This window comes from Coregonus clupeaformis, unplaced genomic scaffold (genome assembly GCF_020615455.1).
Source record: "Coregonus clupeaformis isolate EN_2021a unplaced genomic scaffold, ASM2061545v1 scaf0586, whole genome shotgun sequence".
Lineage (NCBI taxonomy): Eukaryota > Metazoa > Chordata > Actinopteri > Salmoniformes > Salmonidae > Coregonus > Coregonus clupeaformis.
In genome coordinates this window covers 267501-290000 of record NW_025534041.1, presented here as the reverse complement: position 1 = coordinate 290000, position 22500 = coordinate 267501, and the positions used below count along the sequence as shown (strand labels likewise).

At 44.5% G+C, this 22500-nt stretch overlaps 1 protein-coding gene across 1 annotated transcript in view; it reads left to right on the top strand.

The window, feature by feature from the left end:
• The window catches only part of LOC121555358 (zinc finger MIZ domain-containing protein 1-like), a gene marked incomplete at its 5' end in the record, with an annotated part of 30796 nt that overhangs the window by 492 nt on the left and 7804 nt on the right, over positions 1-22500 (top strand). Inside the window, 11 exons of the mRNA XM_045216043.1 lie at positions 2008-2122; positions 3114-3281; positions 3459-3532; positions 6806-7010; positions 9081-9362; positions 15601-15801; positions 16789-16863; positions 17101-17269; positions 17975-18116; positions 20639-20717; positions 22478-22500. The exon at positions 22478-22500 is cut by the window's right edge and continues 109 nt beyond it. Coding sequence (XP_045071978.1) covers positions 2008-2122; positions 3114-3281; positions 3459-3532; positions 6806-7010; positions 9081-9362; positions 15601-15801; positions 16789-16863; positions 17101-17269; positions 17975-18116; positions 20639-20717; positions 22478-22500 — 1533 coding nt within the window. The remainder of the gene's footprint in view (positions 1-2007; positions 2123-3113; positions 3282-3458; positions 3533-6805; positions 7011-9080; positions 9363-15600; positions 15802-16788; positions 16864-17100; positions 17270-17974; positions 18117-20638; positions 20718-22477) is intronic.

Here is a 22500-nt window from a genome sequence, read left to right as displayed (position 1 = left end):
CTGCAGCAGGGATTTTGGCCCACTCCTCCATACAGACCTTCTCCAGATCCTTCAGGTTTCGGGGCTGTCGCTGGGCAATATGGACTTTCAGCTCCCTCCAAAGATTTTCTATTGGGTTCAGGTCTGGAGACTGACTAGGCCACTCCAGGACCTTGAGATGCTTCTTACGGAGCCACTCCTTAGTTGCCCTGGCTGTGTGTTTCGGGTCGTTGTCATGCTGGAAGACCCAGCCACGACCCATCTTCAATGCTCTTACTGAGGGAAGGAGGTTGTTGGCCAAGATATTGCGATACATGGCCCCATCCATCCTCCCCTCAAGACGGTGCAGTCGTCCTGTCCCCTTTGCAGAAAAGCATCCCCAAGAATGATGTTACCACCTCCATGCTTCACGGTTGGGATGGTGTTCTTGGGGTTGTACTCATCCTTCTTCTTCCTCCAAACACGGCGAGTGGAGTTTAGACCAAAAGCTCTATTTTTGTCTCATCAGACCACATGACCTTCTCTCCCATTCCTCCTCTGGATCATCCAGATGGTCATTGGCAAACTTCAGACGGCCTGGACATGCGCTGGATTGAGCAGGGGGGACCTTGCGTGCCTGCAGGATTTAAATCCATGACGGCGTAGTGTGTTACTAATGGTTTTCTTTGAGACTGTGGTCCCAGCTCTTCAGGTCATGACCAGGTCCTGCCGTGTAGTTCTGGGCTGATCCCTCACCTTCCTCATGATCATTGATGCCCCACGAGGTGAGATCTTGCATGGAGCCCCAGACCGAGGGTGATTGACCGTCATCTTGAACTTCTTCCATTTTCTAATAATTGTGCCAACAGTTGTTGCCTTCTCACCAAGCTGCTTGCCTATTGTCCTGTAGCACATCCCAGCCTTGTGCAGGTCTACAATTTTATCCCTGATGTCCTTACACAGCTCTCTGGTCTTGGCCATTGTGGAGAGATTGGAGTCTGTTTGATTGAGTGTGTGGACAGGTGTCTTTTATACAGGTAACAAGTTCAAACAGGTGCAGTTAATACAGGTAATGAGTGGAGAACAGGAGGGCTTCTTAAAGAAAAACTAACAGGTCTGTGAGAGCCGGAATTCTTACTGGTTGGTAGGTGATCAAATACTTATGTCATGCAATAAAATGCAAATTAATTACTTAAAAATCATACAATGTGAATTTCTGGATTTTTGTTTTAGATTCCGTCTCTCACAGTTGAAGTGTACCTATGATAAAATTACAGACCTCTACATGCTTTGTAAGTAGGAAAACCTGCAAAATCGGCAGTGTATCAAATACTTGTTCTCCCCACTGTATAGACATAGACACACACACAGACGTAGACACACAAAGAGACTTGCACACACGCATAAATACACACACACAGACATACACACACACACACACAGACCAGGCCCCATGGGTAAAGCCCATGTAGTTCACTTCCTCTTGTGGGTCAGTGCCTAGACAACCTGCCGACCTTACAGCCTGTACCTGGGGCCATAAGGATAAGCAATATCTTACAACCCAGGTCTCTCTCTCTCTCTCTCTCTCTCTCTCTCTCTCTCTCTCTCTCTCTCTCTCTCTCTCTCTCTCTCTCTCTCTCTCTCTCTCTCTCTCTCTCTCTCTCTCTCTCTCTCTCTCTCTCTCTCTCTCTCTCTCTCTCTCTTTATCTCTGTCTCTCTCTCTCTCTCTCTCTCTCTCTCTCTCTCTCTCTCTCTCTCTTCTCTCTCTCCCTCTCTCTCTCTCTCTCTCTCTCTCTCTTTATCTCTGTCTCTCTCTCTCTCTCTCTCTCTCTCTCTCTCTCTCTCTCTCTCTCTCTCTCTCTCCTTTATCTCTGTCTCTCTCTCTCTCTCTCTCTCTCTCTCTCTCTCTCTCTCTCTACCTCCTCTCTCTCTCTCTCCTCTCTCTCTCTCTCCTCTCTCTCTCTCTCTCTCTCCTCTCTCTCTCTCTCTCTCTCTCTCTCTCTCTCTCTCTCTCTCTCTCTGTGTGTCTGTCTGTCTGTCTGTCTGCAGTGATGAGTCTTTTCCCTACGACTCAGTACCATGGCAACAGAACACCAACCAGCTGCCAGGTTCTCTCTCCGTGGTAACCACCGTCTGGGGTGTCACCAACACCTCGCAGAGTCAGGTGAGATTACCCAGCATGCATAGGAGGAGGATTATACCTCCTCATTGTTTTAACCAGTGTTGAGACTTGTGCTGCTTGAGCATGAAATTACGTTCCGGTTATATTTCCAAGATTTCGACACGCAGCTCAAAAATCACCTGCCTAATAGGGCAAACACAGAGCTGCCTCAACTTGCCTTTATGACAGTAAATGTCATACATTGTGTGTCATTCACATGAACAATGGGGATGAATCAAAAAGATCTGTTTTAGTATGGGCCTACTGGAATATTAGCAGTTTGGTTGTTTTTTTGGTGGAGACAGAGACAGAGGTTGTGATCCGATTCCCTACCCTTCTCCCATAGGCTGCACAGAAGGTTTTGCATATTGCCGGGTTGTCACATGACAAAGTAACTCAGATTGTGGTCTTCTAATTTCCAATTTAGATTATTAAAAATATTTGAATTATGCTAGTTCCAGCTAGAGTGAGGGGTGGGGGAGAGATGGGGGAGATAGTTATACCAGGCATTACCTCTAGTGATCTAACTACTGTTACGGCGTAGTTATACCAGGCATTACCTCTAGTGATCTAACTACTGTTACGGCGTAGTTATACCAGGCATTACCTCTAGTGATCTAACTACTGTTACGGTGTAGTTATACCAGGCATTACCTCTAGTGATCTAACTACTGTTACGGCGTAGTTATACCAGGCATTACCTATAGTGATCTAACTACTGTTACGGCGTAGTTATACCAGGCATTACCTCTAGTGATCTAACTACTGTTACGGCGTAGTTATACCAGGCATTACCTATAGTGATCTAACTACTGGTGACATTTCATTTTAATTTGGGGGAGAAGACAATAATTCAGCGATGTAACAGTTAGTGGACAAATAGAAAGTGACTGCAGTAGTAATGACTGTAATTCACTTTGGATAAAAGTGTCTCCTAAATGGCACATTTATATGTATTATATTATTAAAACATATCTTTGTGTCTATCCACCAGGTGTTGGCGAACCACATGGCCAACGGCGGTAACCCCATGAACCCTGGTGGAAGTCATCCCATGGGTCAGGGGGGTGTGTCTGGGAACAACCAGGGGATGAACTCCCCCCAGTACCCGGGACAGCAGCAGCAGTTCCCCAACAAGGGCCAGCAGAACCAGCAGAACCAGGCCTACATACAGCAGGGCCTGTACGGACCCAACAAGGGCCAGCAGAACCAGGCCTACATACAGCAGGGCCAGCAGAACCAGGCCTACATGCAGCAGGGCCTGTACGGACCCAACAAGGGCCAGCAGAACCAGGCCTACATGCAGCAGGGCCTGTACGGACCCAACAAGGGCCAGCAGAACCAGGCCTACATGCAGCAGGGCCTGTACGGACGCCAGGGCTACCATGAGGGAGGAGGTGGCTTTGGGGGGAAGTGAGTGTGGGGAGTTTTTATGGTAAAGTCCCTAATGGCACCCTATTCCCTATATAGTGCACTACTTTTGGTCATAAATTACCTATAGAGTGCACTATATAGAGGGAATAGGGTGCCATTTGGGACGCGCTATGTGTTTTTAAAGTAGTGTACAGGTGTACAGTGCCTTCGGAAAGTATTCAGACCCCTTGACTTTTTCCACATTTTGTTAGGTTACAGCCTTATTCTAAAATGGATTAAATTGTTTTTTTCCCCACATCAATCTACACACAATACCCCACAATGACAAAGCAAAAACAGGTTTTTAGAAATGTTTGCTAATTTATATAAAATAAAATAAAGACATTTACATAAGTATTCAGACCCTTTACTCAGTACTTTGTTGAAGCACCGTTGGCAGCGATTACAAGCTAGAGTCTTCTTGGGTATGACACTACAAGCTTGGCACACCTGTATTTGGGGAGTTTCTCCCATTCTTCTCTGCAGATCCTCTCAAGCTCTGTCAGGTTGGATGGGGAGCGTTGCTGCACAGCTATTTTCAGATCTCTCCAGAGATGTTCGATCGGGTTCAAGTCCGGGCTCTGGCTGGTTCACTCAAGGACATTCAGACTTGTCCCGAAGCCACTCCTACGTTGTCTTGGCTGTGTGCTTAGGGTCGTTGTCCTGTTGGAAGGTGAACCTTCGCCCCAGTCTGAGGTCCTGAGCGCTCTGGAGCAGGTTTTCATCAAGGATCTCTCTGTACTTTGCTCCGTTCATCTTTGCCTTCATCCAGACTAGTCTCCCAGGCCCTGCTGCTGAAAAACATCCCCACAGCATGATGCTGCCATCACCATGCTTGACCGTTGGGATGGTGCCAGGTTTCCTCCAGACATGATGCTTGGCATTCAGGTCAAAGAGTTTAATCTTGGTTTCATCAGACCAGACAATCTTGTTTCTCATGGTCTGAGTCTTTAGGTGCCTTTTGGCAAACTCCAAGCGGGCTGTCATGTGCCTTTTGCTGAGGAGTGGCTTCCGTCTGGCCACTTTACCATAAAGGCCTGATTGGTGGAGTGCTGCAGAGATGGTTGTCCTTCTGGAAGGTTCTCCCATCTCCACAGAGGAACTCCAGAGCTCTGTCAGTGACCATCAGGCTCTTGTTCACCTCCCTGACCAAGGCCCTTCTCCCCCGATTGTTCCGTTTGGCTGGGCAGCCAGCTCTAAGAAGAGTCTTGGTGGTTGCAAACTTCTTCCATTTATGAATGATGGAGGCCACTGTGTTCTTGGGGACCTTCAATGCTGTAGACATTATTTGGTACCCTTCCCCAGATCTGTGCCTCGACACAATCCTGTCTCGGAGCTCTACAGACAATTCTTTCGATCTCATGGCTTGGTTTTTGCTCTGACATGCACTGACAACTGTGGGACCTTATATAGACAGGTGTGTGCCTTTCCAAATCAAGTCCAATCAATTGAATTTACCACAGGTGGACTCCAATCAAGTTGTAGAAACATCTCAAGGATGATCATTGGAAACAGATGCACCTGAGCAAAATGTCGAGTCTCATAGCAAAGGGTCTGAATACGGATGTAAATAAGGTATTTCCGTTTTTAATATTTAATCAATTAGCAAACATTTCTAAAAACCTGTTTTCGCTTTGTCATTATGGGGTATTGTGTGTAGATTGCTGAGGATATATATTTTTTTTCCATTTTAGAATAAAGGCTGTAACGTCACAAAATGTGGAAAAAGTCAAGGGGTCTGAATACTTTCTGAAGGCACTGTATGGAGAGTCGGCCTGGTAGATAAGTTTAAGGTCCTTGAAAACATACAAAAGAGAAATGATGCCATGTTGTTGTCAACCAGGGAGTGGAGGATTAATGTTTTGGAACTGAAAGTGGTTGTGATGAGGTGGTGTTGAAGGAGTCACACACACACTCTGTGATGAGGTGGTGTTGATGGAGTCAGCCGTAGGAGGGTAAATCACAGAATAACAGGCTTTAATCCATAAAATACAGGTTTACGCAGAAATGCGTCAAACACACTCCAGGGCACAAAACAGGCACACGGGAAATTCTCCCGTAGATACACAATACACGAGCTCCACCGAGCTTCACTAACCTCCACAATAAACAATCACCCACACAGACAAGGAGGCAGAGGGAAAACGTATACCATGACTAATGAGGGAATAAGGACCAGGTGTGTGTGATTGAAGACAAGACAAATGGAGTGACGATAAATGGATCGGCAGTAGCTAGTAAGCCGGTGACGGCGAACGCCGAAACCTGCCCGAACAAGGAGGGGAGGCAGACAATGATTCTGTGGAGAGAGGAAAATAAGTCCATGTTGTCACGGATCTCGATCTCAAATATGTTTTGGTTTTAAAATCACTTAAAACCTAAAGAGCCATTCGGCAGTTGAAACAATAACAAAGTGGATCCCCGCTACTGTTTCGGTTAGAAGCTGAGTGATGCGGCTGGAGAAATGTTAACACTCTCAAATGTATAGACAGAGCTATAATGGATGCAGGGTTTGACCATCCATGTTCTGAGGTTAATATAATACAGTGTGTGTTCACATTTACCTTGTTTACAAACATTGGGGTAAACCAAGCTTATATGTTGGGTTCTGATGCGGTACAACAGTTGAACTCGTGGATACCATTTTTATGTCTATGCTGCAGTTTGAAGGAAGTTACTAACTGGTGTTGGCGCAATTGCTAACTAGCATTAGCGCAATGACTGGAAGTCTATGGTGTACGTGTGGCCATTGTTACCGTAGACTTCCAGTCATGGCGCTAATGCTAGTTAGCGTTGGCTCACGCAAACTACCTCTTACTTCCTGCAGAGGCATAAATATGGTATCCACGAGTTCATCTGACTCTGGGGAAGTAGATAAAGGACTTCATTGCGAAAATCCCGAAGTGTCCCTAAAGTTTAGGGTTGAGGTTATCCTCCCTCAGCTCCTCCCATGGACGCCATTTTGTTGCTAAAGTCAATGTGTCCTCCCTCCTAGTTACTCAGTTATTGACATGCTACCGTCTGTGTCCTTTGTTCTACCCGATAGTTACTCAGTTATTGACATGCTACCGTCTGTTTCCTTTGTTCTACCCGATAGTTACTCAGTTATTGACATGCTACCGTCTGTGTCCTGTGTTATTGACATGCTACCTTCTGTGTCCTGTGCCCTACCCTGTAGTTACTCAGTTATTGACATGCTACCGTCTGTGTCCTTTGTTCTACCCGATAGTTACTCAGTTATTAACATGCTACTTTCTGTGTCCTGTCTCCTAGTTACCCTGGAGGTCTTAACTCTGGTCCCGGTGGCATGGGCATGCCCCCCGACTCCCGCCCCCCTGGTGAATTCACCCAACCCGCTGCTGCCGCTGCCGCCGCCGCTGTCGCCGCCGCTGCTGCCACGGCGACCGCCACTGCCACGGCAACCGTTGCCGCCATGCGGCAGGACACACAGAACAAGGACATGAACCAATATGGACCGGTATGTTGCAACCAGTCAAGGCTCCTCAGAGTAGGAAGGGGAGGACCATCCTCCTCAGTGAATTTCATACAAATAAAAATCGTAAAACATTAAAAAAAGTTATCCTTTTTAGATAAAACTATACTAAATATAATCACGTCACCCGAGTAATTGATTAAAACACACTATTTTGCAATGAAGGTCTCCAGTAGCCTCAGCAGCACTCTGTAGGGTAGCACCATGGTGTAGCCGGAGGACAGCTGGTTTCCGTCCTCTTCTAGGTACATTGACTTCAATACAAAACCTAGGAGGCTCGTAGTTCTCACCCCCTTCCATAGACTTACACAGTAATTATGACAACTTCCGGAGGACGTCCTCCAACCTATCAGATCTCTTGCAGCATGAACTGACATGTTGTCCACCCAATCCAAGGATCAGAGAATGAATCTAGTACTGAAAGCATAAGCTACAGATAACTAGCACTGCAGTGCATAAAATGTGGTGAGTAGTTGACTCAAAGAGAGAGAAAGACAATAGTTGAACAGTTTTCAACAAATTAATTTCTTCAAAAATGAAAGAGAAGCAAGAGAGAGCTTGAGAGAGAGCTATAGTTCGTCATTTATTTTTCAATTTCACTTACTTAGCAAACAAATGCAGCTAGATAGCTAGTTTAGCCTGCTCGAACAGAGAGATGCTATGTTAGCTAGCTAGCTAGTTTAGCCTACTCAAACAACCGGCTCGAACAGAGAGATGCTATGTTAGCTAGCTAGCTAGTTTAGCCTACTCAAACACCCGGCTCGAACAGAGAGATGCTATGTTAGCTAGCTAGCTAGTTTAGCCTACTCAAACACCCGGCTCGAACAGAGAGATGTTATGTTAGCTAGCTAGCTAGTTTAGCCTACTCAAACACCCGGCTCGAACAGAGAGATGTTATGTTAGCTAGCTAGCTAGTTTAGCCTACTCAAACACCCGGCTCGAACAGAGAGATGCTATGTTAGCTAGCTGGCTATGCCTATGCATCACAACAGTCAAGGTAAGCTTTTGGTTTGACTAATTTATTGCCACCGGGGCCCAACGGTGTAACTGCTTACCGACTGTACACTGTAACGTTACTGCGTGATCATAGCGGGTTTACTAACACGTTAGTTCTATTAGCTATGTTGACTATGACGTTACTTTAGCTAATATGGTGACAAATATGGTGACAAATATGGTGACAAATGTGTAGCGGTTATTATATGGTTTGGCTTGGAAAGGTTTTTTCGCCTTGACACATACAGCTGATGTGTTGTTCATTGAAGTCCACAAACGAAGGGAAAAGGGGAGGGGAGGAAATAGAAGGAATTCAACGTGGCTGCTATGAAAGTGAACTGTGTTTACGCTTGATCAGGGGTGCATTCATTCCGCCGATTCTGTTGAAAAGCGTTTCTTAAGCGGAAGCAAACGGAACGAAACGGGGATAAACATACCTGAATTTGTCCAATAGAAACTCTAGTTTGCAACTTGTTGGACTAATGATTACACCCTAGATCAGCTAGATGCAGGCAAGAGTGTGCAAGGCGGTATTGAATGTGTTACTGTCTGTACATCTGTCACCTCAAAAAAAAATCTCGACCTGTGGGCACCTACATTGTAAAGTTTCATTCATAGGCTAGGTTTGAGTAGTAGCCTAAACCTATCTATGTTACATTGGGTGAATGGAATATGAATGACAGTCATCCAATATGCTGTAATAGAAATAAAGCCATGCTCATGAAAAAATATATATATTCTTCTGGCACCGACCGCCACTAGTTCACAACGTCCATACATACACTATATATACACTATATATATAGCCCCAAGATGACCCTGTATTACCACAGTAGACAGATACAACGCACAAACCTACAGATATTTTTCTACTTTTGTATCGATGGAACCTTAGCAAGTTGAGTGAGCAAATTATACAGGGGTGAATTTCCCTGAAAGCTTTGTACCACTATGATCATCTTTTGTTCATTGCCTATTAGGGAAACTCACCCCAAAGCGATTAACCTAAATCACAGCATACCTCGAGATGTCTAATATATTGGTACCATTCTCTTACAGATTAGTTCGTCGTTCCAGATGGGGCCCAACCAGGCGTACCAGAACCAGTTCATGAACCAGGGGCCAGGGGGGCCCCGAGGCCCTCCATCCCTCCCAGGGAACATGGGCCCCGGCCCCGGCCCTGGCATGAACCTCTCCCACATGGGAATGAACCAGCCCCGGGCCCAGGGGATGGGGCCCTTTGGGAGCCACGGGGGCCAAAGGATGCTCCAGCAGGGATACCCGGGACCGAGGCCTCAGGGAATGGGCATCCAGGGTATGAAGAGACCCTATCCTGGAGAGGTGAGTGGAGCTGTGGAGGTGTGGATCTGGGACCACCATGACTGGCAGTAGTGCTCACTGTAGATCAGGGTTCTTCAATTCCGGTCCTGGAGGGCCGAAACACTTCTGTTTTTTATTTCTACCTGGTAGTTAATTGCACTCACCTGGTGTCCCAGGTCTGAATTAGCCCCTGATTAGAAGGAGAGGATGAAACACAGAGGTGTTTCGGCCCTCCAGGACCGGAATTAAAGAACCCTGCTGTAGATGCTTGTATATTACTCACCATAGATGAAGAAGTTGAATGAATGTTAATGTAATGTTCATGTAGTGTAATGTTAATGTAATGTAATGTAATGTAATGTAATGTAATGTTAATGTAATGTTAATGTAATGTAATGTAATGTTAATGTAATGTAATGTAATGTTAATGTAATGTTAATGTTAATGTAATGTAATGTAATGTTAATGTAATGTAATGTTAATGTTAATGTTAATGTAATGTAATGTTAATGCAATGTTAATGTAATGTAATGTTAATGTAATGTTAATGTAATGTTAATGTAATGAAATGTTAATGTAATGTAATGTTAATGAAGTAGTTTCATTTCCCAAAATGTGAAACAAAGTTTGCATTTCCTTCTCATTGAACCCCTCAAAGTATGGCTATACAGGACTTTGCTGCTGTCGCTGGTCTTTCTCTGTCATTCTTCCAACTGTTAACGACGATGAGGTCTTTCTCTGTCATTCTTCCAACTGTTAACGACGATGAGGTCTTTCTCTGTCATTCTTCCAACTGTTAACGACGATGAGGTCTTTCTCTGTCATTTTTCCAACTGTTAACGACGATGAGGTAGTGGTGGAGAGTCGACTCCAAGATAATTGATTCCTCGACTCCTTGCACGCCGATTCCCGTTGTCAACTCCCATTTCTGAGTGTCAAGTTTTTGATTCCTCTGGGAATCGACTCATAAGATTCTGTATTTTTGGAACGGACGAGACTGATTAGTTGCCGTACTTCCGAGAACACAAAAACTGGCATCTGTCATAGCGAGCTAGCGAGGGATAGAGAGTGGGGGGAGGGGCACAGTATAGGCAGGTCAGCCACCAGACAGACAGTCAGAACCGTGCACTAGGCCTATCTATCAGTATAGGCAGGTCAGCCACCAGACAGTCAGAACTGTGCACTAGGCCTATCTATCAGTATAGGCAGGTCAGCCACCAGACAGACAGTCAGAACCGTGCACTAGGCCTATCTATCAGTATAGGCAGGTCAGCCACCAGACAGACAGTCAGAACCGTGCACTAGGCCTATCTATCAGTATAGGCAGGTCAGCCACCAGACAGTCAGAACCGTGCACTAGTCCTATCTATCAGTATAGGCAGGTCAGCCACCAGACAGTCAGAACCGTGCACTAGGCCTATCTATCAGTATAGGCAGGTCAGCCACCAGACAGACAGTCAGAACCGTGCACTAGGCCTATCTATCAGTATAGGCAGGTCAGCCACCAGACAGACAGACAGAACCGTGCACTAGGCCTATCTATCAGTATAGGCAGGTCAGCCACCAGACAGTCAGAACCGTGCACTAGGCCTATCTATCAGTATAGGCAGGTCAGCCACCAGACAGACAGTCAGAACCGTGCACTAGTCCTATCTATCAGTGTAGGCAGGTCAGCCACCAGACAGACAGTCAGAACCGTGCACTAGTCCTATCTATCAGTATAGGCAGGTCAGCCACCAGACAGAACCGTGCACTAGTCCTATCTATCAGTATAGGCAGGTCAGCCACCAGACAGAACCGTGCACTAGTCCTATCTATCAGCAATTAAAAGCTGTATCTCACAATGGAATGCTGTGCCTCGCAATTTCTTGGCTTGCAAAGCAGGGCCTATCATCAATGAATAGTTTAGGATATTGAGATGAGCAAGATCAAATCAAATCAAATTTTTTTTGTCACATGCGCCAAATACAACAGCTGTAGACCTTACAGTGAAATACTTACTTACAAGCCCTTAACCAACAATGCAGTTTTAAGAAAGAATACCAAAAATATATATATATATATATATATACAATTTAAAATAATATGAAATAAAAGTAACAAATAATTAAAGAGCAGCAGTAAACATAACAATAGCGAAGCTATATACAGGGGGTACCGGTACAGAGTCAATGTGAGGGGGCACCGGTTAGTCGAGGTAATTGAGGTAATATGTACATGTAGGTAGAGTTATTAAAGTGACTATGCATAGATAATAAACAGAGTAGCAGCAGCGTAAAAGAGGGGTGGGGCGGCAGTGCAAACAGTCTGGGTAGCCATGATTAGCTGTTCAGGAGTCTTATGGCTTGGGGGTAGAAGCTGTTTAGAAGCCTCTTGGACCTAGACTTGGCGCTCCGGTACCACTTGCCGTGCGGTAGCAGAGAGAACAGTCTATGACTAGGGTGGCTGGAGTCTTTGACAATTTCTAGGGCCTTCCTCTGACACAGCCTGGTATAGAGGTCCTGGATGGCAGGAAGCTTGGCACCAGTGATGTACTGGGCCGTACGCACTACCCTCTGTAGTGCCTTGCGGTCGGAGGCAGAGCAGTTGCCATACCAGGCAGTGATGCAACCAGTCAGGATGCTCTCGATGGTGCAGCTGTAGAACCTTTTGAGGATCTGAGGACCCATGCCAAATCTTTTCAGTCTCCTTAGGTTTTGGCGTGCCTTCTTCACCACTGTCTTGGTGTGCTTGGACCATGTTCGTTTGTTGGTGATGTGGACACCAAGGAACTTGAAGCTCTCAACCTGCTCCACTACAACCCTGTCGATGAGAATAGGGGCGTGCTCGGTCCTCTTCTTTTTCCTGTAGTCCACAATCATCTCCTTTGTCTTGATCACGAGGGAGAGGTTGTTATCCTGGCACCACACGGCCAGGTCTCTGACCTCCTCCCTATCTTGTTGCTGTCGGTGATCAGGCCTACCACTGTTGTGTCATCGGCAATCTTAATGATGGTGTTGGAGTCGTGCTTGGCCATGCAGTCATGAGTGAACAGGGAGTACAGGAGGGGACTGAGCATGCACCCCTGAGGGGCCCCCGTGTTGAGAATCAGCGTGGCGGATGTGTTGTTACCTACCCTTACCACCTGGGGGCAGCCCGTCAGGAAGTCCAGGATCCAGTTGCAGAGGGAGAGGTGTTTCGTCCCAGGGTCCTTAGCTTAGTGATGAGCTTTGAGGGCACTATGGTGTTGAACACTGAGCTGTAGTCAATGAATAGCATTCTCACATAGGTGTTCCTTTTGTCCAGGGGTGAAAGGGCAGTGTGGAGCACAATAGAAATTGCATCATCTGTGGATCTGTTGGGGCGATATGCAAATTGGAGTGGGCCTAGGGTTTCTGGGATAATGGTGTTGATGTGAGGCATGAGCAGCCTTTCAAAGCACTTCATTGCTACAGACGTGAGTGCTACGGGTCAGTAGTCATTTAGGCAGGTTATCTTAGTGTTCTTGGGCACAGGGACCATGGTGGTCTGCTTGAAACATGTTGGTATTACAGACTCAGACAGGGAGAGGTTGAAAATGTCAGTGAAGACACTTGCCAGTTGGTCAGCGCATGCTCGGAGTACACGTCCAGGTAATCCGTCTGGCACTGCGGCCTTGTGAATGTTGACCTGTTTAAAGGTCTTACTCACATCGGCTACGGAGAACGTGATCACACAGTCATCCAGAACAGCTGATGCTCTCATGCATGTTTCAGTGTTACTTGCCTCGAAGCGAGCATAAAAGTAATTTAGCTCATCTGGTAGGCTTGTGTCACTGGGCAGCTCGCGGCTGGGTTTCCCTTTGTAGTCTGTAATAGTTTGCAAGCCCTGCCACATCTGACGAGCGTCAGAACCGGTGTAGTACGATTCGATCTTAGTCCTGTTTGATGGTTTGTCGGAGGGCATAGCGGGATTTCTTATAAGTTTCCGGGTTAGAGTCCCGCTCCTTGAAAGCGGAAGCTTTACTCTTTAGCTCAGTGCGGATGTTGCCTGTAATCCATGGCTTCTGGTTGGGGTATGTACGTACAGTCATTGTGGGGACGACGCCATCGATGCCCTAATTGATGAAGCCAGTGACTGATGTGGTGTACTCCTCAATGCCATCGGAAGAATCCCGGAACATATTCCAGTCTGTGCTAGCAAAACAGTCCTGTAGCTTAGCATCTGCTTCATCTGACCACTTTTTTATGTTTTTGCTTGTAAGCAGGAATCAGGAGGATAGAATTATGGTCAGATTTTCCAAATGCAGGGCGAGGGAGACCTTTGTAGCGTCTCTGTGTGTGGAGTAAAGGCAGTCTAGAGTTTTTTTCCCCTCTGGTTGCACATTTAACATGCTGGTAGAAATGAGGTAAAACGGATTTAAGTTTCCCTGCATTAAAGTCCCTGGCTACTAGGAGCGCTGCCTCTGGATGAGCGTTTTCCTGTTTTCTTATGGCCGTATACAGTTCATTGAATGCGGTCTTAGTGCCAGCATCTGTTTGTGATGGTAAATAGACAGCTGCTCTTTAGATTTGGAAATTGACCCACTATGCTGTTTACTTTCTGCATCTACTTCATATGGCTGAGTCTACCTTTAAATATAGAACTTCCCCAGGCCTTTATAGCCTATCGTCTAGTTAAATATACAACTTTCCCCAGGCCTTTATAGCCTATCATCTAGTTAAATATAGAACTTTCCCCAGGCCTTTATAGCCTATCGTCTAGTTAAATATAGAACGTTCCCCAGGCCTTTATAGCCTATCGTCTAGTTAAATATACAACTTTCCAAAGGCCTTTATAGCCTATCATCTAGTTAAATATAGAACTTTCCCCAGGCCTTTATAGCCTATCGTCTAGTTAAATATATAACTTTCCCCAGGCCTTTATAGCCTATCGTCTAGTTAAATATACAACTTCCCCAGGCCTTTATAGCCTATCGTCTAGTTAAATATAGAACTTTCCCCAGGCCTTTATAGCCTATCGTCTAGTTAAATATACAACTTTCCCCAGGCCTTTATAGCCTATCGTCTAGTTAAATATACAACTTCCCCAGGCCTTTATAGCCTATCGTCTAGTTAAATATACAACTTCCCCAGGCCTTTATAGCCTATCGTCTAGTTAAATATACAACTTTCCCCAGGCCTTTATAGCCTATCGTCTAGTTAAATATAGAACGTTCCCCAGGCCTTTATAGCCTATCGTCTAGTTAAATATACAACTTTCCAAAGGCCTTTATAGCCTATCATCTAGTTAAATATAGAACTTTCCCCAGGCCTTTATAGCCTATCGTCTAGTTAAATATACAACTTTCCCCAGGCCTTTATAGCCTATCGTCTAGTTAAATATACAACTTCCCCAGGCCTTTATAGCCTATCGTCTAGTTAAATATAGAACTTTCCCCAGGCCTTTATAGCCTATCGTCTAGTTAAATATACAACTTTCCCCAGGCCTTTATAGCCTATCGTCTAGTTAAATATACAACTTCCCTAGGCCTTTATAGCCTATCGTCTAGTTAAATATACAACTTCCCCAGGCCTTTATAGCCTATCGTCTAGTTAAATATACAACTTCCCCAGGCCTTTATAGCCTATCGTCTAGTTAAATATACAACTTTCCCCAGGCCTTTATAGCCTATCGTCTAGTTAAATATACAACTTCCCCAGGCCTTTATAGCCTATCGTCTAGTTAAATATACAACTTCCCCAGGCCTTTATAGCCTATTGTCTAGTTAAATAGACAACTTCCCCAGGCCTTTATAGCCTATCGTCTAGTTAAATATACAACTTCCCCCAGGCCTTTATAGCCTATCGCCTAGTTAAATATACAACTTCCCCAGGCCTTTATAGCCTATCGCCTAGTTAAATATACAACTTCCCCCAGGCCTTTATAGCCTATCGCCTAGTTAAATATACAGCTTTCCCCAGGCCTTTATAGCCTATCATCTAGTTAGGCTTTAACACTGAAAACAATATGTTTTGTGATAACTGCACTGTGATAAAAAAAAATGATTGGTTAGGGATTCTTCTTAACATAAAGAATCCCAATTTCATTTAAACTATTTATTCCCTTGGACAATAATTTTGTATGTTGTTTTTTACTGATATCTTTTGATTGTACCAAACATTTTATTGTAATACTTGTCCTTCTTTCATTCCTCCCTAGCCTAACTATTGTTAGCTTAATAATTATTGTCTAATCAATCTATTACTTGATCAAATACTTAACTGTAATATTTTTCCTTCTTTTGTTCCCCCCTATAAAGCCTAACTACGGAGGGCAGCAGTACGGTCCAGGACCAAACAGTCAGGGGTTCCCCCAGCAGCAGAGCCAGTACCCCACCCACACCCCCAACCCCTCCAGGCCACTCCCGTCCCCCAACTACCCAGGCCAGAGGATGCCTGGTGGGCAGCAGATCCAGGGCCAGTACCCCCCTCCTGGAGGGGCCATGGGACAGTACTACAAGGTAAGCCGCCATAGACACTAGTCCAGGGCTCTCCAACCCTGTTCCTGGAGAGATACCCTCCTGTAGGTTTACATCTATCTAGAGCAGGGCTCTCCAACCCTGTTCATGGAGAGATACCCTCCTGTAGGTTTACATCTATCTAGAGCAGGGCTCTCCAACCCTGTTCCTGGAGAGATACCCTCCTGTAGGTTTACATCTATCTAGTCCAGGGCTCTCCAACCCTGTTCCTGGAGAGATACCCTCCTGTAGGTTTACATCTATCTAGTCCAGGGCTCTCCAACCCTGTTCCTGGAGAGATACCCTCCTGTAGGTTTACATCTATCTAGTCCAGGGTTCTCCAACCCTGTTCCTGGAGAGATACCCTCCTGTAGGTTTTCACTCTAATCCCAGTTGTAACTAACCTGATTCAGCTTATCAACCAACTAATTATTAGACACAGGTGTGCTAGATCAGGGTTGGAGTGAAAACCTACAGGACGGTAGCTCTCCAGGGTTGGAGAGACATGCACTAGAGTCCATAGTGCAGGGGTGTCAAACTCATTCCATGGAGGGCCCAGTGTCTGCTGGTTTTTGGGGTTTTGGGTTTTCCTTTCAATTAAGACCTATACAACCAGGTGAGGGGAGTTCCTTACTAATCAGTGACCTTAATTCATCCATCAAGTACAAGGGAGGGTATCTCTCCAGGAACAGGGTTGGAGAGCCCTGGACTAGATAGATGTAAACCTACAGAAGGGTATCTCTCCAGGAACAGGGTTGGAGAGCCCTGGACTAGATAGATGTAAACCTACAGGAGGGTATCTCTCCAGGAACAGGGTTGGAGAGCCCTGGACTAGATAGATGTAAACCTGCAGACACTCGGCACGCCGTTGAATGAGTTTGACATTCGTGCCAAGGTGAGTGACTGCTAACAGTACATTACCTGTGTACTCAGCGCTGCACCGTTTATAGCATAATAATAATTGTAATCCAATGTTTTGTCCCTTTGCAGCAAGAGCATTTCAACGGTCAAAGTAACACCTTTTCTGGGAGTGGATATCAGTACAGCCAAGGCAATATGAACGGGGTAAGCTTTACGATCACCTTCCAACCTGCCCAGTGCCCACTGATATTCAAATGTATGATACACGATGATATTTGGTACATTTTATTTGATCTATGCGCAGTAGTTATATATTTATGGTTATTGATGCACTTAACTGTATTGTGATGTTATTTGGTTTCTTCTTCTACACAAATATAATATAATACATTTATACATATATATATATATTTCCATTTTAATGTGTTATAATCCTTGCAGCCTCCTCGACCGGTGGGTAACTACCCTCACTCCCCCGTGCTTGGCAACCCGACTCCGCCCATGACCCCAGGAAGTAGTATCCCTCCATACCTGTCTCCCAATCAGGACGTCAAGCCCCCCTTCCCTCCAGACATCAAACCAAATATCATCGCTCTTCCTCCACTTCCAGGTCAGTCTCTCTCTTACTCCCTTTCACACACTCACACTCTCTCTCTCTCTCTCTCTCTCTCTGTCTCTCTCTCTCTCTCTCTCTCTCTCTGTCTCTCTCTCTCTCTTTTTCTCTCTCTCTCTCTCTCTCTGTCTCTCTCTGTCTCTCTCTCTGTCTCTGCTCTCTCTCTCTGTCTCTCTCTCTCTCTCTCTCTGTGTCTCTCTCTGTCTCTCTGTCTCTCTCTCTCTGTCTCTCTGTCTCTCTGTCTCTCTCTCTCTCTGTCTCTCTGTGTCTCTCTCTCTCTCTCTCTCTCTCTCTCTCTCTCTCTCTCTCTCTCTCTCTCTCTCTCTCTCTCTCTGTCTCTCTCTGTCTTGCCACAACAGAGAACTTCCCATCCCATCCCACCTATCCTCATGCCCCCAGCCGATAACCTACTTTATTGCCCCTTTATCACTCAACCCTTGTTATCTTATACAGAACTTGAAAGGCTTGAATTAAGGTTCAGTAGAATTGGTACAGTATCACAACCAACCTTTATTTGAGGAAAAGTCTTACCCTGTCCCATCTTCTCCTTCTTCCCCTCTTCTTCTTCTACTCTCTCTCTTTCTCCTTTCCTCCTCCTCCTCCTCCTCCTCCTCCACCTCCTCCTCCTCCTCCTCCTCCACCTCCTCCTCCTCCTCCTCCTCCTCCACCTCCTCCTCCTCCTCCTCCTCCTCCTCCACCCAGCCAACCCCAATGAGGAGCTACGTCTGACCTTCCCGGTGAGGGATGGAGTGGTTCTAGAGCCCTTCAGACTGGAGCACAACCTGGCCGTCAGCAATCATGTCTTCCATCTCCGACCCTCTGTACACCAGACCCTCATGTGGCGGTAAGAAATCCTCCATACATCTAACCCTAATCCTAAATACACTAGAACCTGATGTGGAGGTAAGGACAGTGCCTCTCTGTGGTACAGTACTGTTTGTACACCATCAAGATCCTGTTCTATTACACTATAGTATACACCATCAGGATCCTGTTCTATTACACTATAGTATACACCATCAGGATCCTGTTCTATTACACTATAGTATACACCACCAGGATCCTGTTCTATTACTATAGTATACACCACCAGGTCCTGTTCTATTACTATAGTATACACCACCAGGTCCTGTTCTATTACACTATAGTATACACCACCAGGTCCTGTTCTATTACACTATAGTATACACCACCAGGTCCTGTTCTATTACACTATAGTATACACCACCAGGTCCTGTTCTATTACACTATAGTATACACCACCAGGTCCTGTTCTATTACACTATAGTATACACCACCAGGTCCTGTTCTATTACTATAGTATACACCACCAGGTCCTGTTCTATTACACTATAGTGTACACCATCAGGATCCTGTTCTATTACACTATAGTATACACCACCAGGTCCTGTTCTATTACTATAGTAGACACCACCAGGTCCTGTTCTATTACACTATAGTATACACCACCAGGTCCTGTTCTATTACACTATAGTATACACCACCAGGTCCTGTTCTATTACTATAGTATACACCACCAGGTCCTGTTCTATTACACTATAGTATACACCACCAGGTCCTGTTCTATTACACTATAGTATACACCACCAGGTCCTGTTCTATTACACTATAGTATACACCACCAGGTCCTGTTCTATTACTATAGTATACACCACCAGGTCCTGTTCTATTACACTATAGTATACACCACCAGGTCCTGTTCTATTACACTATAGTATACACCACCAGGTCCTGTTCTATTACACTATAGTATACACCGCCAGGTCCTGTTCTATTACACTATAGTATACACCACCAGGTCCTGTTCCTATTACACTATAGTATACACCACCAGGTCCTGTTCTATTACTATAGTATACACCACCAGGATCCTGTTCTATTACACTATAGTATACACCACCAGGTCCTGTTCTATTACACTATAGTATACACCACCAGGTCCTGTTCTATTACACTATAGTATACACCACCAGGTCCTGTTCTATTACACTATAGTATACACCACCAGGTCCTGTTCTATTACTATAGTATACACCACCAGGATCCTGTTCTATTACACTATAGTATACACCACCAGGTCCTGTTCTATTACACTATAGTATACACCACCAGGATCCTGTTCTATTACACTATAGTATACACCACCAGGTCCTGTTCTATTACACTATAGTATACACCACCAGGTCCTGTTCTATTACACTATAGTATACACCACCAGGTCCTGTTCTATTACACTATAGTATAAACCACCAGGTCCTGTTCTATTACACTATAGTATACACCACCAGGTCCTGTTCTATTACACTATAGTATACACCACCAGGTCCTGTTCTATTACTATAGTATACACCACCAGGATCCTGTTCTATTACACTATAGTATACACCACCAGGTCCTGTTCTATTACACTATAGTATACACCACCAGGATCCTGTTCTATTACTATAGTATACACCACCAGGATCCTGTTCTATTACACTATAGTATACACCACCAGGTCCTGTTCTATTACACTATAGTATACACCACCAGGTCCTGTTCTATTACTATAGTATACACCACCAGGATCCTGTTCTATTACACTATAGTATACACCACCAGGTCCTGTTCTATTACACTATAGTATACACCACCAGGTCCTGTTCTATTACTATAGTATACACCACCAGGTCCTGTTCTATTACTATAGTATACACCACCAGGTCCTGTTCTATTACACTATAGTATACACCACCAGGTCCTGTTCTATTACACTATAGTATACACCACCAGGTCCTGTTCTATTACACTATAGTATACACCACCAGGTCATGTTCTATTACACTATAGTATACACCACCAGGTCCTGTTCTATTACTATAGTATACACCACCAGGTCCTGTTCTATTACACTATAGTATACACCACCAGGTCCTGTTCTATTACACTATAGTATACACCACCAGGTCATGTTCTATTACACTATAGTATACACCACCAGGTCCTGTTCTATTACTATAGTATACACCACCAGGTCCTGTTCTATTACACTATAGTATACACCACCAGGTCCTGTTCTATGACACTATAGTATCACAGGCAGTGGACAGAATCATTTTGGAATTACAGATACACTAGCTAGTTAGAGTTACAGATACACTAGCTAGTTAGCGTTACAGATACACTAGCTAGGTAGAGTTACAGATACACTAGCTAGTTAGCGTTACAGATACACTAGCTAGTTAGCGTTACAGATACACTAGCTAGTTAGCGTTACAGATACACTAGCTTTGGCCAAGCCTTCCGCTAGAGCGAATGCAAGCTTACAGGTGAACTAACAGGTTCTCTTCCTCTGTCCCCCTGCAGGTCAGATCTGGAGCTGCAGTTTAAATGCTACCATCACGAGGACCGACAGATGAACACCAACTGGCCCGCCTCGGTCCAGGTCAGTAAGAACAGCACGCACACACATACAGTGCCTTCAGAAAGTATTCATACCCCTTGACTTATTCCACATTTTGTTGTTGTTACAGCCTGAATTCAAAATGGATTAAATGTTGTTTTTTCTCACCCATCTACATACAATGACAAAGTGAAAACATGTTTGTTTTTTTATGTTTGCAAATGTGTATTGAAAATTAAATACAGAAATATCTCATTTACTTAAGTATTCACACCCCTGAGTCAATAAATGTTAGAATCACCTTTGGCAGCGATTGGGTAAGTCTCTAAGAGCTTTGCACACCTGGATTGTACAATATTTGGCCATTATTCTTTTCAAAATTCTTCAAGCTCTGTCAAATTGGTTGTTGATCATTGCTAGACAACCATTTTCAAGTCTTGCCATATATTTTCAAGTAGATTGAAGTCAAAACTGTAACTAGGCCACTCAGGAACATTTACTGTCTCCTTGGTAAGCAACTCCAGTGTAGTTTGGGCCTTGTGTTTTAGGTTATTGTCCTGCTGAAAGGTGAATTAATCTCCCAGTGTCTGGTAGAACGCAGACTGAACCAGGTTTTCCTCTAGGATTTTGCCTGTGCTTAGCTTTTATCCTGAAAAACTCCCCAGTCCTTAACGATTACAAGCATACCCATAACATGATGCAGCCACCACTATGCTTGAAAATATGAGGAGTGGTACTCAGTAATGTGTTGTATTGGATTTGCCCAAAACATTACATTTTGTATTCAGGACAAAAAGTGAATTGCTTTGCCACATTTTCTGAAATATGACTTTAGTGCCTTGTTGCAAACAGGATGCATGTTTTGGAATATTTATATTCTGTACAGGCTTCCTTCTTTTCACTCTGTCAATTAGGTTAGTATTGTGGAGTAACTACAATGCTGTTGATCCATCCTCAGTTTTCTCCTATCACAGCCATTAAACTCTGTAACTGTTTTAAAATCATCATCGACCTCATGATGAAATCCCTGAGCGGTTTCCTTCCTCTCCGGCAACTGAGTTAGGAAGGATGCCTGTATCTTTGTAGTTACTGGGTGTATTGATACATCATCCAAAGTGTAATTAATAACTTCACCATGCTCAAAGGGATATTCAATGTCTGCTTTTTTTATTTTTACCCATCTACCAATAGGTGCCCTTTGCAAGGCATTGGAAAACCTCCCTGGTCTTTGTGGTTGAATCTGGGTTTGAAATTCACTGCTTGACTGAGGGACCTTACAGATAATTGTATGTGTGGGTACAGAGATGAGGTAGTCACTCAAAAATCATGTTAATCACTATTACTGCCCACAGAGTGAGTCCATGCAACTTATTATGTGACTTGTTAAGCAAATGTTTACTCCTGAATTGATTTAGGCTTGCCATAACAAAGGGGTTTAATACTTATTGACTCAAGACATTTCAGCTTTGAATTTTTTATTAATTTGAAAAAAACAACAACTGAAAAACATAATTCCACTTTGGCATTATGGGGTATTGTGTGTAGGCCAGTGACAAAACATCTAAAATTTATCCATTTTCAATTCAGGCTGTAACACAACAAAATGTCAAGAAAGTCAAGGGGTGTGAATACTTTCTGAAGACACACACACCCACACACCCACACACCCACACACACACACACACACACACACACACACACACACACACACACACACACACACACACACACACACACACACACACACACACACACACACACACAAACACACTAACTGTACTTAGTATCCTTCCTCTCTGCAGGTCAGCGTGAACGCCACTCCCCT